The sequence below is a fragment of the Paroedura picta genome, chromosome 3 (genome assembly GCF_049243985.1).
Source record: "Paroedura picta isolate Pp20150507F chromosome 3, Ppicta_v3.0, whole genome shotgun sequence".
NCBI lineage: Eukaryota > Metazoa > Chordata > Lepidosauria > Squamata > Gekkonidae > Paroedura > Paroedura picta.
The window spans coordinates 122,005,129-122,017,517 of NC_135371.1; the positions used below are offsets into that span (position 1 = coordinate 122,005,129).

General features: G+C 45.8%; 1 protein-coding gene across 2 annotated transcripts in view; it reads left to right on the forward strand.

Moving 5' to 3' along the window:
• USP43 (ubiquitin specific peptidase 43) overlaps nt 1–12,389 on the forward strand; it is a 149,891-nt gene that overhangs the window by 113,037 nt on the left and 24,465 nt on the right. For both annotated transcript variants that reach the window (XM_077327524.1, XM_077327525.1), the window contains exons 7-8: nt 553–715; nt 10,941–11,052. In XM_077327524.1, coding sequence (XP_077183639.1) covers nt 553–715; nt 10,941–11,052 — 275 coding nt within the window. The remainder of the gene's footprint in view (nt 1–552; nt 716–10,940; nt 11,053–12,389) is intronic.

Consider the following 12,389-nt stretch of genomic DNA (forward strand, 5'->3'; position numbering starts at 1 on the left):
AGTTACGGACTTATGTAAGTTGTCCCAAGCTTCATTAAAAGCAGTTCACATGGAATGTATTTAAATTGCTGGAACAGGCTGGGAATATCTGGCTGGCCTTCACGTGTGTAAACACTTTCCCATGTAGATTTGGTGAACATGTGTGAACACTGTAACCATGTGGTGGGTAGGTTTTTCCAAAGCAGCATCCTCCCTCCTAGTAGAATGTTGATTGGGTGGGAAGGACTTCCCAGTGAACCCCGCCCAAGTGGTTGTAATAGTCACTTACGTTCCCCGTCCGCATGGGATAACACTGTGGCACAAGTGTGTGAAGGGTGTATGTGTGTATAAGAGAGCCCTTATATATATGCCTCTTGTTATGGCTTATTCAAATACACATGCCCCCAACATTGTCTTTCTGGCAAGGTGCTTATTTCTTCAGCTGGGTAGTGACAAGAATTTTTCAAAAGTGCCACAAGCCTTGCATTGAAGCCCATTTCCTAAAACAGATGCTCAACAGGGAAGACTCCACCTGGGGATTCACTCACTTTTATTGTCTTCTTTTTGCCTCAGGTTGTCCGCACAGTCTCCCATCTTCTCCCAACTCTTCTGAGCCTGAAGGCCAGCAGTTGGCTCATAATGGGGCCGTTTCATCGGATTTTTTACACCATGGCGGAGGGGGCAGAATTCTACTCCTTGTCTGTAATGTGGCTGGGTCTGGGCAGGAGGCTGTAAGGTAAGAACTCTTGCTCAGTCTTTTCCAAAACAAGCACCTGACCTGGGTTCATGCAGCAGAACCAGTGCAGTTAGCCAGGAGCCTGGCTTATGAATCACAGAAAGTAGTACATCAATAATGCTTGCTGGTGGGCAGGGGGAATAGAGGGTTAGGAGTAACCCCTAGTGCCCAAGATTATTGCTAGCATGCTAAAAGTCACAGATGGATAGTCTGTAGGTGGTAGCGTCAGGAGAAGACAGCATGTTTCATTTGCAGGTGGTCTTGGGAGCCAAAGGAAAGCATATTCTTAGACATTGTTCTGAAGCCCCTGTGTTCTGCCTAGACAACTTTTGCAACCTGTTGCTCGAGAACCACTGTTCTAGGCAGCCCTGACAGCACGATCATTCGTAGGGTTATGCAATTTGGCCACCAAAGCAGCTGTTCCCGCCTGTAGCAACCAGCGCCACACCACGAGAGGGGGGGAGGCACGGATGCTGGCACACCGGTCGATGCACACACGCAGGCGCACACTCGCAGGCGCAGCCATCAGGCTGCCACCCGTGCCTCCCCCCTCCCGCGGCGCAGGCTGCTATAGGCAGGAATGGCTGCTTCGGCGGCTGAATCGCACAGCTTTACATGCCAAGGTTGGACCCACATGCTAAATGTGTCCATCAGCAAGGTCCCGGATAAATTCGTCCCTCTGCTCAGGAAGACTGCCGAATCTCAGAAGCCCTCAAAAGAAGCTTTTGAAGGCTCAGAGCTGACAGCTCTGGTCTTCCCAGTACACTGATTCATATGGTTGCTGTGTATGAATACATGGACATGACCCTTGATTCTAGCTGTTATATTAACAGGCACTGCTTCTCCTGGAGCCTGCAGTTGTACAGGCATTGGCACAAACAGCCTTGTTAAAAAAAACCCCAAACACCCACTGGCTGCATGAATTTTCCATGGATATGGTGATTACCCCATAGGATGAAATCCAGTCATACCCTATTTCAGAATCACAGAATCATAAGAGTTGGAAGGGGCCATACAAGCCATCTAGTCCAACCCCCTGCTCAATGCAGGATCAGCCCAAAGAATCCTAAAGCATCCAAGAGAAGTGTGTATTCAACCTTTGATTGAAGACTGCCAGTGAGGGGGAGCTCACCACCTCCTTAGGCAGCCTATTCCACTGCTGAACTACTCTGACTGTGAATTTTTTTTTCCTGATATCTAGCCTATATCATTGTACTTGTAGTTTAAACCCATTACTGCGCGTCCTTTCCTCTGCAGCCAATGGAAACAGCATCCTGCCCTCCTCCAAGTGACAACCTTTCAAATACTTAAAGAGGGCTATCATGTCCCCTCTCAACCTCCTTTTCTCCAGGCTGAACATTCCCAAGTCCCTCAACCTATCTTCATAGGGCTTGGTCCCTTGGCCCCAGATCATCCTCATCACTCTCCTCTGTACCCTTTCAATTTTATCCACGTCCTTCTTGAAGTGAGGCCTCCAGAACTGCACACAGTACTCCAGGTGTGGTCTGACCAGTGCCTTATACAATGGGACTATGACATCTTGTGATTTTGATGTGATGCCCCTGTTGATACAGCCCAAAATGGCATTCATCTTTTTTACCGCTGCATCACACTGCCTGCTCATGTTTAGTTTACAATCCACAAGTACCCCAAGGTCTCGTTCACACACAGTGTTACCTAGAAGTGTATCCCCCATCCAGTAGGCATGCTTTTCATTTTTCGAACCCAGATGCAGAACTTTACACTTACCTTTATTAAATTGCATCTTGTTCTCATTTGCCCATATTTCCATTGTGTTCAGATCTCGTTGAACTCTGTCGCTATCTTCTGGAGTATTTGCCAGTCCTCCCAATTTGGTGTCATCTGCAAACTTGATGAGTAGTCCCTCCACCCCCTCATCTAGACTGAGCCCTGAGGTACCCTGCTACTCACCTCCCTCCAGTCTGATGAAACACCATTGACAACAACTCTTTGAGTGCGGTTCTCTAACCAATTCCCTATCCACCTAACTATCTGAAAATCCAGATTGCAGTCCTTCAATTTATCCATCAGACCATCATGGGGAACCTTATCAAAAAGTAAATGACAACCGAATTTCCACGATCCAGCAAACCTGTTACTTGGTCAAAAAAGGAAAACAGGTTGGTCTGACAGGACCTGTTGAAGACAAATCCATGCTGACTTCCTTGGATCACCAAATTGTCCTCCAGACGTTTGCAGATCTCTCTCTTTAATATCTGCTCCATTATCTTCCCCACAACAGAGGTCAGACTCACTGATCTGTAGTTTCCTGGGACATCCTTCCTCCCTTTTTTGAAGATTGGAATAACGTTTACTCTCTTCCAGTCCTCCAGGACATCTCCAATCCTTAATGTAGTCCCGAAGATGATGGACAAGGGCTGTGCAAGTTCTCTGGAAAGTTCTTTGAGCACTCTCGGGTGCATTTCATCCGGGCCAGGGGATTTGAACTCATCCAGTGCAGCTAAATGCCTCGACAACCTCTCTGTCCATGCCAACCTGCCACCCAGACACTCTCCCTTGGCTACTGCCATCTCTATTTGTGCCTAAACCCTTTGACCTGTGGGGAAAAACATATGTAAAATAGGCGCTGAGCCTTTCTGCTTTCTCTACATCCTCTGTTAGAGTTTGTCCATCCGCACCCAACAGTGGGCCTATTGCCTCCTTTACTTTATGTTTGCTCCTCACATAACTGAAAAATCTTTTCTTGTTACAATGTGCTTCCTTAGCCAATCTTAGCTCACTCTCAGCTTTGACCTTTCTGATGATTGATATACAGTGCCTAGTAACCTGTAGGTACTCTTCTTTAGAGCTCTGTCCTTCCCTCCATTTCCCTCCATTTCCCTTTTCTTTCTTAGTTCCTCTTGAAGTTCTCTGTTCATCCAAATAGGCTTCTTAGAGCTCCTGCAGTGTTTTCGTCTTTCTGGGATACTTATGGATTGAACATTCAATAGCTCTTGTTTGAGTAGCGCCCACCCTTCACATGCTCCCTTCCCTTCCAGCATTCTCGTCCATGGTATGACACTCATCATATCTCTGAGTTTATTAAAGTTTGCCCTACGAAAATCCAACATCCACGTCTGGCTACAAGCTTCCTTGCCTCCCCCATCTCAAAAGGAATTCTATGAGTACATGGACACTTCTCCCTAGGGTCCCCACCTCCTTCACTCCATCCAGAAAGTTGCATGACTGAGGACGCTTCGCAGAGTTTGTTTCCCAGCACACATCTGGGAAATTGAAGTCACCCATGATTACAAGGTCCCGCTGCTTGGATATTTTCCCAAGTTGCTCACAAAGTGCAGCATCCACATCCTCTTGTTGGTCAGGTGGTCGGTAGCAGACACCAACCACCACACTGCTTGTTTTCCCCTCGCTTATTTTCACCCAGATGCTTTCCACTGTAGACATGCTCTCCTTCACTAGAATTTCCTGACAGGTAAGCCCTTTCCTCACATATGTTGCCACTCCTCCACCTATTCGATTTATTCTGTTTTTTCTGAACAATTCATATCCATCCACTATTACATTCCAGTCATGAGAATCATTCCACCAAGTTTCCGTGATGCCTACTAGATCATACATTTCCATCAGCATGAGAAGTTCCAGCTCTTTCTTCTTATTGCCAATGCTTCGGGCGTTAGTATAAAGGCATCTGAATCCTTTTACTTCTGGTTTCCTATGAGCTGTCCTTCCTGGTTGGGCTGCCCTCGATCGGTCTCCTTCCTTACACTCTGTATGTTGAACGTCTCCTTCCCCTTGTGGCTTCAGTTTAAAGCTCTCCTGATGAATCTCCCCAGGTTCCTGCCAAACACATTCTTTCCCAACTTCGACAAGTGCAGTCCATCCGGTGCTAGTAGGCCTTCTTCAGGAAAGCCTATCCCATGGTCCCAGAAACCAAATCCCTCCTGCCGGCACCAACTACGCAGCCAGTGATTCACCTCCATTATCTTCCTCTCCCAACGCATTCCTCTTCCCTTGACAGGCAAGACTGAAGAGAATACCACTAGTGCCCCCATTTGCTTGAGCTTCCTCCCTAGATCTTGATAGTCTGTTTTAATAGGAGCGATGGTATTCATGGACATGTCATTTGTAGCCACGTGGACAATAACAAATGTTTCCCTTGTTCTGATGGAGTTAAAGTGGGAAGCCATGTTGGTCTGAACCAGCAGAACAAATTTAGATTCCTGTCTCTCCTTTAAGATCAACAAAGTTTTATTCAAGGCATGAGAGTGTGCATGTACATGAAAGCTCTTGCCTTGAATTAAACTTTGTTGGTCTTAAAGGTGCCACTGGACTCTAAATTTGTTATACTGTTCAAGTCCATTATGGTACTTTGAGCTGGGAGTTTTAACTTGCCTTGTCTTCTAAATTTCAATCTCAGGGCATTTTTCTTAGTCTGTTAATCAGCATCTCTGAATAGCGGGAAGCTCTCAGATTAGCAGCAGCTGGGCTCTGTTTTTCTTGTGTCATTTGGCACAACATCTGGTCCCTGTAATGTTAATGCTGGTTCTGAGAAAGAAAGCCCAGTGGCGAGTCTTTGCTTACGACAAAGGGACTGGGGCAGCAGTATGCCTGCTCAGCCTGGGCATCTGGTCTGTTACAGGATCCCAAGCCAACCCTCTCGCTCTGCTTCGGACCATTTGTCCTGCAGCCGTTATTCTGCCCAGTATGTGTTTCTCTCCTTCCAAAAAGTTCATTTGTTCCCATGCTGGAGATGGGCACTCCGTTTCCCAGTAGCGATGCCTGCGAGAAGCTCGCAGAAGGGCAATTGGATGCAAAAGCACTGTAGGCAGGTAATGAATTCACATTGCACATCCCAAATGCCATTAAGTAACACTCTGCATGCTTGCAGCGGCTAATAAACCATCATCGGCTGGGAAACAGCTTGTAACATGCTGAGCTTTATGGAGGGCAATTTATCTAGCAATATTTCCATTTTATGCAGGCAAGCCCATCCTGTCTTCCCTCCTCCCCTCATCTCACCAATTGATGTTCCAGGGAGAAGAATTATATGAACTACCTCCTAGAAAACTGGTCTCTTGTGAAAGCTGAACTTCTGTATACCCTAGTTTTTCAGCCCAATGGTTTGGAGAGATATGGGGATATGGGGTAGAAAGGGGATCTATCACCGAGGTCAGTAGTTGTGCCCTAACCTTGGCCAGGACCAGAGAAAAGGGTAGGACATACATGAGACAGGCCAACGATTGTGAGAATGGTGCTGCATGGAATGGTTTTATTTCTGCTACTCTTCTTGTGCCATATGTTGACTCACAAGGGCCTTCAAAGCAGCCAGTGGAATTCCTGGCTTTTCGTTTTATGATTTCCACAAAGCTGCTTTTTAAAATGTTTATGGGGACCCGTTCTTGTGAGTTGCACAAGCTGGCCAAAGAAGCCAGGATTTTCAGTCTTGTCATCTGGCTGAGAGTTACACTGTTTTTGCCAGAGTTTTTAAACTCCCCACTGTCCACTTCAAATGTGAAATCAAGCATTTCAAATCAGAAGTTGCAGTTTTTATGGTCTCTTGACTCCCAGGCAAAATATATGTTTTGAGCTTATGAAAAATAAAAAAGGAAGAAGCAAAATAGTTTCAGCATAGAAAACTTAAGTCTAAAAACAAATATGTTAATTTACCCTGGTCTTGGAACTGACATGTTAGAGCAAACACACCTACCTTTTGTTATAGAATAGAGGGGAGATAAGTTATTTATATTATATCATATTATCCTTATCCATGGTTCCACTATATATTTGTGAAACAGCCTGGAGGGTGGATGGTGTCCGGCTGTCCAAGTTGGAATAGGGCCAATCAGGGTGCAGCCAGCAATGCTGGTTGCTCCCACTCTCCCTCCCTGGACGCTAGCCACGTTCCTCTCAGATGCGCCAGAGACACATAGAGCCCTGCCAGACCAGAGCTCCTCCGCCAGGCATTTGGTTGAGACCAGGCACAACCAACAGCGAATGAAGGGCCCCCACTCCCCCCCGCTCATTCCCCTCCCCCCTCTCCCCCCCTTCCTCCCAGAACTCCACCAGAGCGCTCTGGACCTGTTGTGGTATTGCACCGTTCCATCATTATATTATTTTATTATATTGTTATACTGTTACATTCTGTTATATGGTTACAACCACTGTTATTAATTACTGTATGTTTTAACGAAGACTGTTTCATGTATCGTTGACTAGTTTTAATGTAAACCACCCTGAGCCTTCGGGGAGGGCGGTATATAAATCTAAATAAATAAATAAATAATAAATAAATAAATAAATAAATAAATAAATAAATAAAAACACGAGCCCTCAGTCCCTCCCATTGGTCCTGCTGCGAGGGAGGCAGAGAGAGACACAGAGAGAGCCTCCCCTACTGCGACGGAGGGAGAGAGCAACAGAGAGCTGCCCCAAACTGCACACCAACCCTCCTTCCCTCCTAAGAACGAGCCATCATTACCTGCTAGGCCTTCTGCTGTGAGGCACAGGGAGAGACAGCTAGAGAGAGAGAAAGAGACACAGAGCAAGATCTGTACCTCCAGGTATCCCTTCTTGAAATGGGCTTTCTTGCTAGTACCATACCATATCATATTATAATCCTTCCTCCAAACAAACCTAAAGAAAGCCACTAAAGAGAGTGGCAGTCTTGCCTCCCCTAAATCAGTCTCATGGACTATTGGACAGGGCAGGATTTCTCTAAATAATTGCCTGTAGCTTTGAAGTGGAAATAAGATTTAACTTTCCTTTTACTCAATTTGCATAGTCTTCAAGCCAGTTTGCCCTTAAACCATATTTTGTTAATCTCCTGTTTTCCTGCCTCTGTTTTATGCTCAATTTCTGACTACAACATCTCATCTCTTCAGTCTAGAATGGTTCATTAATGGAAATTTCTGAGCAAATATTTATATTCAAATGCAAGGCTTCTAGACAAACAAATTGCATTGAGAAACTGTGGTGTTGAGAGTTGGGTATTAGTGACTAGATCTTTGGATTAATAGGAGATGGCTCCTAATCAAACACAGGTAGATTACATTGAAAGAAACAGGTTGTTCTAGAATGCTGAAAAACTGGTTTAGCATTGTTTGGGAACCCCTAGGAAAGGAATTCCAAAGCATTTAAAACATATGTTATCATAATACTTCCAACATTTGTTAGTTTACCCTTCTGCAAAACTAAGAGAATGATTTTAGAAGCAATGGGATTTGATTCCTGCTGTGCTGTTCTGGAATCAAAGAGCTCCACATGGTACTTAAAAATATCCAATACCTGTAGAGCAAGAGAACCACATACCGAGCCCCCTCACCTCTGACTTCCCTGCATCCTACTGGTCTTGCAAATAACATTCCTGGCAAATACCCCCTAGGTCTTCACGCTTAGACTAGAAAGTCATAGTCAATGATCATATGTTGTATGCTGAGTGAACAAGTAGATCTGCATTTTTAAGACCCTGCCCATATCAACCTGTCTTCCATGGCTGCCATTTCTCCCTGCACACACACCCCATGGCAGTCATTTAAAAAATCAGAAATTACTAGATTGAGATAGCATCATAGAGTTTCATTGTCATTTGTTTGAATTTGCAGCTTTCATTTTAAAAAGTAGTCTTGCAGAGATACACTATTTCTCTTATGTATCCACAGTGAAAGTGGATTTTTAAAAAATGAAAGATGGGAGTTCAGACTAACTAGTAGATTATGTCAAGAGATAGTTAGAATACTGTAGCACAATAACAATAGTCACCTAAAAAAAAAAAAAAGAACGGGAAAATTCCTCTACCAGTTCAGTGGGGACAAGAAGAAGAGTTGTTTTTTCTATCCCACTTTTCGCTGCCCAAAGGGTCTCAAAGTGGGTTACAATCACCTTCCTTTCCTCTCCCCACAACAGACACCCCATGAGATAGGCGAGGCTGAGAGAGCTCTGAGAGAGACTGCTCTGTGAAAACAGCTTCTAACAGGGCTGTGATGAAGCCACGGTCACACAGCTGGCTGTGTGTGGAGGAGTGGGGGATCAAACTCAGCTCACCGGATTAGAAGCCGCCACTCTTCACCCATACACCAATCTGGTTGATGGAAAAACACAAATATTCTGTGTGAATACCCCACTGTCAGTGAAAATGCCTCTGCATTCATGGTACACCCACAGTATGTGGATGCATTCATGGTAACCTAGACCAGGGGTAGTCAACCTGTGGTCCTCCAGATGTCCATGGACTAGAATCATAGAATCATAGAGTTGGAAGGGGCCATACAGGCCAACTAGTCCAACCCCCTGCTCAACGCAGGATCAGCCCTAAGCATCCTAAAGCAGTTTGCTGGCAGGGGCTCATGGGAATTGTAGTCCATGGACATCTGGAGGACCACAGGTTGACTACCCCTGACCTAGACCACTAAATTCCAGCCCCAGATATCCTAATCTCTTATTACCCAAAACTGCTCTCCTTAAACAATTCAGTGGGCACTATAATGAACTAGAACAGGTATCGAAATAGATTTTTTGCAAAGGAAATATTTTTTATCCTCGATATTTCATGTGAGGCCTCGCATGTTCTGTGCAGGGATAAAGTTAACTTTGACTGCCAGGTACATGTTCCATTTAAAAAAGAAAATTCCTATTCCATTGGATTATATCTGTATTGAACTTTTGTTTTTTTAATTGACTGAAAGCAGCTTATGGAATTACACAACATCTTATTTTTCTACATGCATATATAAAGCTGCCTTGCAGCATGGGTCTATGAAGTTCAGTATTATCTGACTGGCAGTATCTCTCCGGAGTCTCAGTTTAGAGGCCATGCTCCCTGGTTTTTGTAACTGGTGATAACAGGGAATGAATGTGAGAAGTAGTGCATGCAAAGCAGATGCCATTTTGTGGTTATGGTTGTTGTTGCCACAGGTATTCCCTTCCAGTGACTTTAAAAGGTTTCCCATTCTGTCCCTTTCAGGCTTTTCCCATCAGTGTCATGAATCATTTACTTACCAAGCTTCAGCTGTCTGTATGACCAGGAAATCCTTTAGCTATTTACCAAGAAACCTTTTAAGTTTAGAGAGAAATGGTCCACCATACTCAGATTTTTCTTTTTCTTGCAATCTGGGTTCCTTTCACCATTTTCAAAACCAAATTCTAACTTCCATGCTTGTCTGAGAGTAACGTAACCATGTTGAAGTGTGCTTTTAACCTTGTTGGGGGAAGAAGTGCTGATTTTCTACTTTTTTTCTTAAAAGTGGGAGGAGGTTGGACGCTCTGTGGACCAGATTTCTGGACTTCAATGTATAGCCTTGAGTCTGTGTCTGAAAAAACATGAGAACTGTTCTAAAGTTATAATGAAACTAGTTTCAAAGCCCATTTATAAAAATGGGCTTTGAAAGGGGAGAAGGGGTAAGGGACACGCTCCCACACACGCACCCACCCACCCACCCCCTCTTCCAGAGCCCCCCCCCAAATGTGACCCCGCGCTCCTCCCTGCAAAGCCGAGACAGAACCCCAGGCCCACTCACCGGCTTCGCGACGCTCCTGTCCCTTAACGGCGCAGCCGTGGTCCTGGGGTGGCCAGAAGCCCAGGGTGGCCTGCAGAGGCGGCGGCCACGCGGGTTTCTGGTGGGGCCAGCCATTTCCTCGCCGCCGCATCCAGCATCGAGCCTCTCGCCGTCGCCAGAGGCCAGCGAAGCGCCTCTCGGCGTGCCAGGCCGGCGGGCAGGGAGCCCCCACCAGCCGCGCTACGCTTGCCTCTCGGCCTCTTGCCTCCTTGCCTCTTGCCTCTCGGCGTGCCAGGCCGGCGGGCAGGGAGCCCAGTCCGGCGGGCAGGGAGCCCCCGCGCGGCTGGCGGGTGCTCCCTTGCCGGCGGCCTGACACGGCGGGAGGCGCTTTGCGCCTCCCAACGCATCAGGCTGCTGGCAAAGGAACAACTGCGAGCCGCGCTGTGCACGGCTCGCAGTTGCTCTGGCGGGGAATTGGAGGGACCAATCGGCAGGCGCAAAGCGCCTGCCGATTGGTCCCTCCAATAGTCTGTCCGGAGGAAGGGGCCAATGGCACCCTTCCTCATCCCGGACACATCCCGCCTCCCAAGGCCTTACCGTTTTATGTGTTAAGAAGATGCCAAGGCCCAAGTGGTCCATGTATAATGCCAGCTCCACCAGGTGAATAAAAGACATGTGGAGGCAGATTCTCTTGCACCATGGCCTTGCAGCAGTAAGCATTGCCTAATTATTCTACAATGTATTTTTTTCAGGTTTGGGCCTCCACTGCTGATGTGGGAAGACAGAGCCATGTCATGGGATCAGCTTCAGCAGTGCATCCTGGGCAAAATGCGCTATCTAATGAGAAGAGAGGCCCAAGGACAGGTGAGTACCTCCTGGATTTCAGGCTCAAAGTATATCCCACTTGGCTTTCCCACTCTGTGTTGGCAAAGGGGAGAAATATCCTGCAGAGAGGTTGGAGAGGAATGCTATGTTCACAGCAAGATCAAAGAAGGAACAAAGTGCCAAGGGTCACTGGGGAGTTTGTGGCCAGTGGATGAACCACTTGGCAACTCCTTCTTCCCCTCTTTTAAAACATGCTGCCTTTCCCTAAATCACGAAGACTGCATTCCTCTTCCCCAATACTTGACTGTTGCTCGATTATAAACTTTTGATCTAATTCTGCAGATGCTAAATCCCGCACAGGGACAAATGATTAATTTCAAATGTTACATTAATTTGTGTATGCGTGTGTGTTACTTGCCTTTCAGATTTGTTCTAAACGGGTAGCATTTTAATTAAATTACAGTTTATTAAATCTTAATCAGGTGCCATAAGGGACTTAACATTAATTTCTGGAGCAAAATGAAGATTGATCATAACATCTGCATTCCTGGGTAGTCACTTGCATATGTTTGGAGGGTTTCTCCCTCTGCATGATCAACATCAAACCATCATCTCAATGGGAGGGAGAGTCCTGCTTCTGGCCCCTTAGTCCCCTCAGGTTCTTCCAAACTAAAGTGCAGGAAATAAAGCATTATAAGAATAAGCATTATAGATTGGAAACACTCACTTCGAGGGTATAAACAAGCTCGTGTTTTTTTCCTGCCTCTTTTGTTGTTTAAACTGAATATTTGGCATTTGTCTAGAAAAACATAAATGGAGAGATGTGATTCCTTGCCATCCATTTGGGGAGCGGGCTGTATGTAAAAGCAGGGTCTGTATGCTGCATGAATCCCAATGGGGTTACATCGTGTCTTTTTTTTTCATGCTGCTTGCCAAGTCTAGGCCACCCATCTCTGGATATTGCTGCACTACAGCAATCATTTGCAACTCGATTGCCTCATTCATGCAGGACAATTCACTTGCAAATGATTGCTACAGTGCAAGGATAGCACAGCAACCGACCGTGTCTGGATTGAGCCACAGTATCAGAAGCACAAGTCGAGTCGCCTTTCTATGGAACTCTTTACAAAAGCTTTACTTTTCCTCATTAGCAGCCATTCATTTACATGGGAACTTCCTGTACCCATAATGATCCCCTGTGTCTGGTGCACCTCTCATTTGTTTACTGGGGATTTAGCAGGAGCCTTTGGAAGTAAATTTTCATTAATTTTATTCTTGAGCAGGATCCATGCACTGGTGTGCGTGTGTGTGCGAGTGTGTTTGTGTATGTGTGTGTGTGTGTGTGTGTGTGTGTTCAGATCTATTCGAGTTGAAGA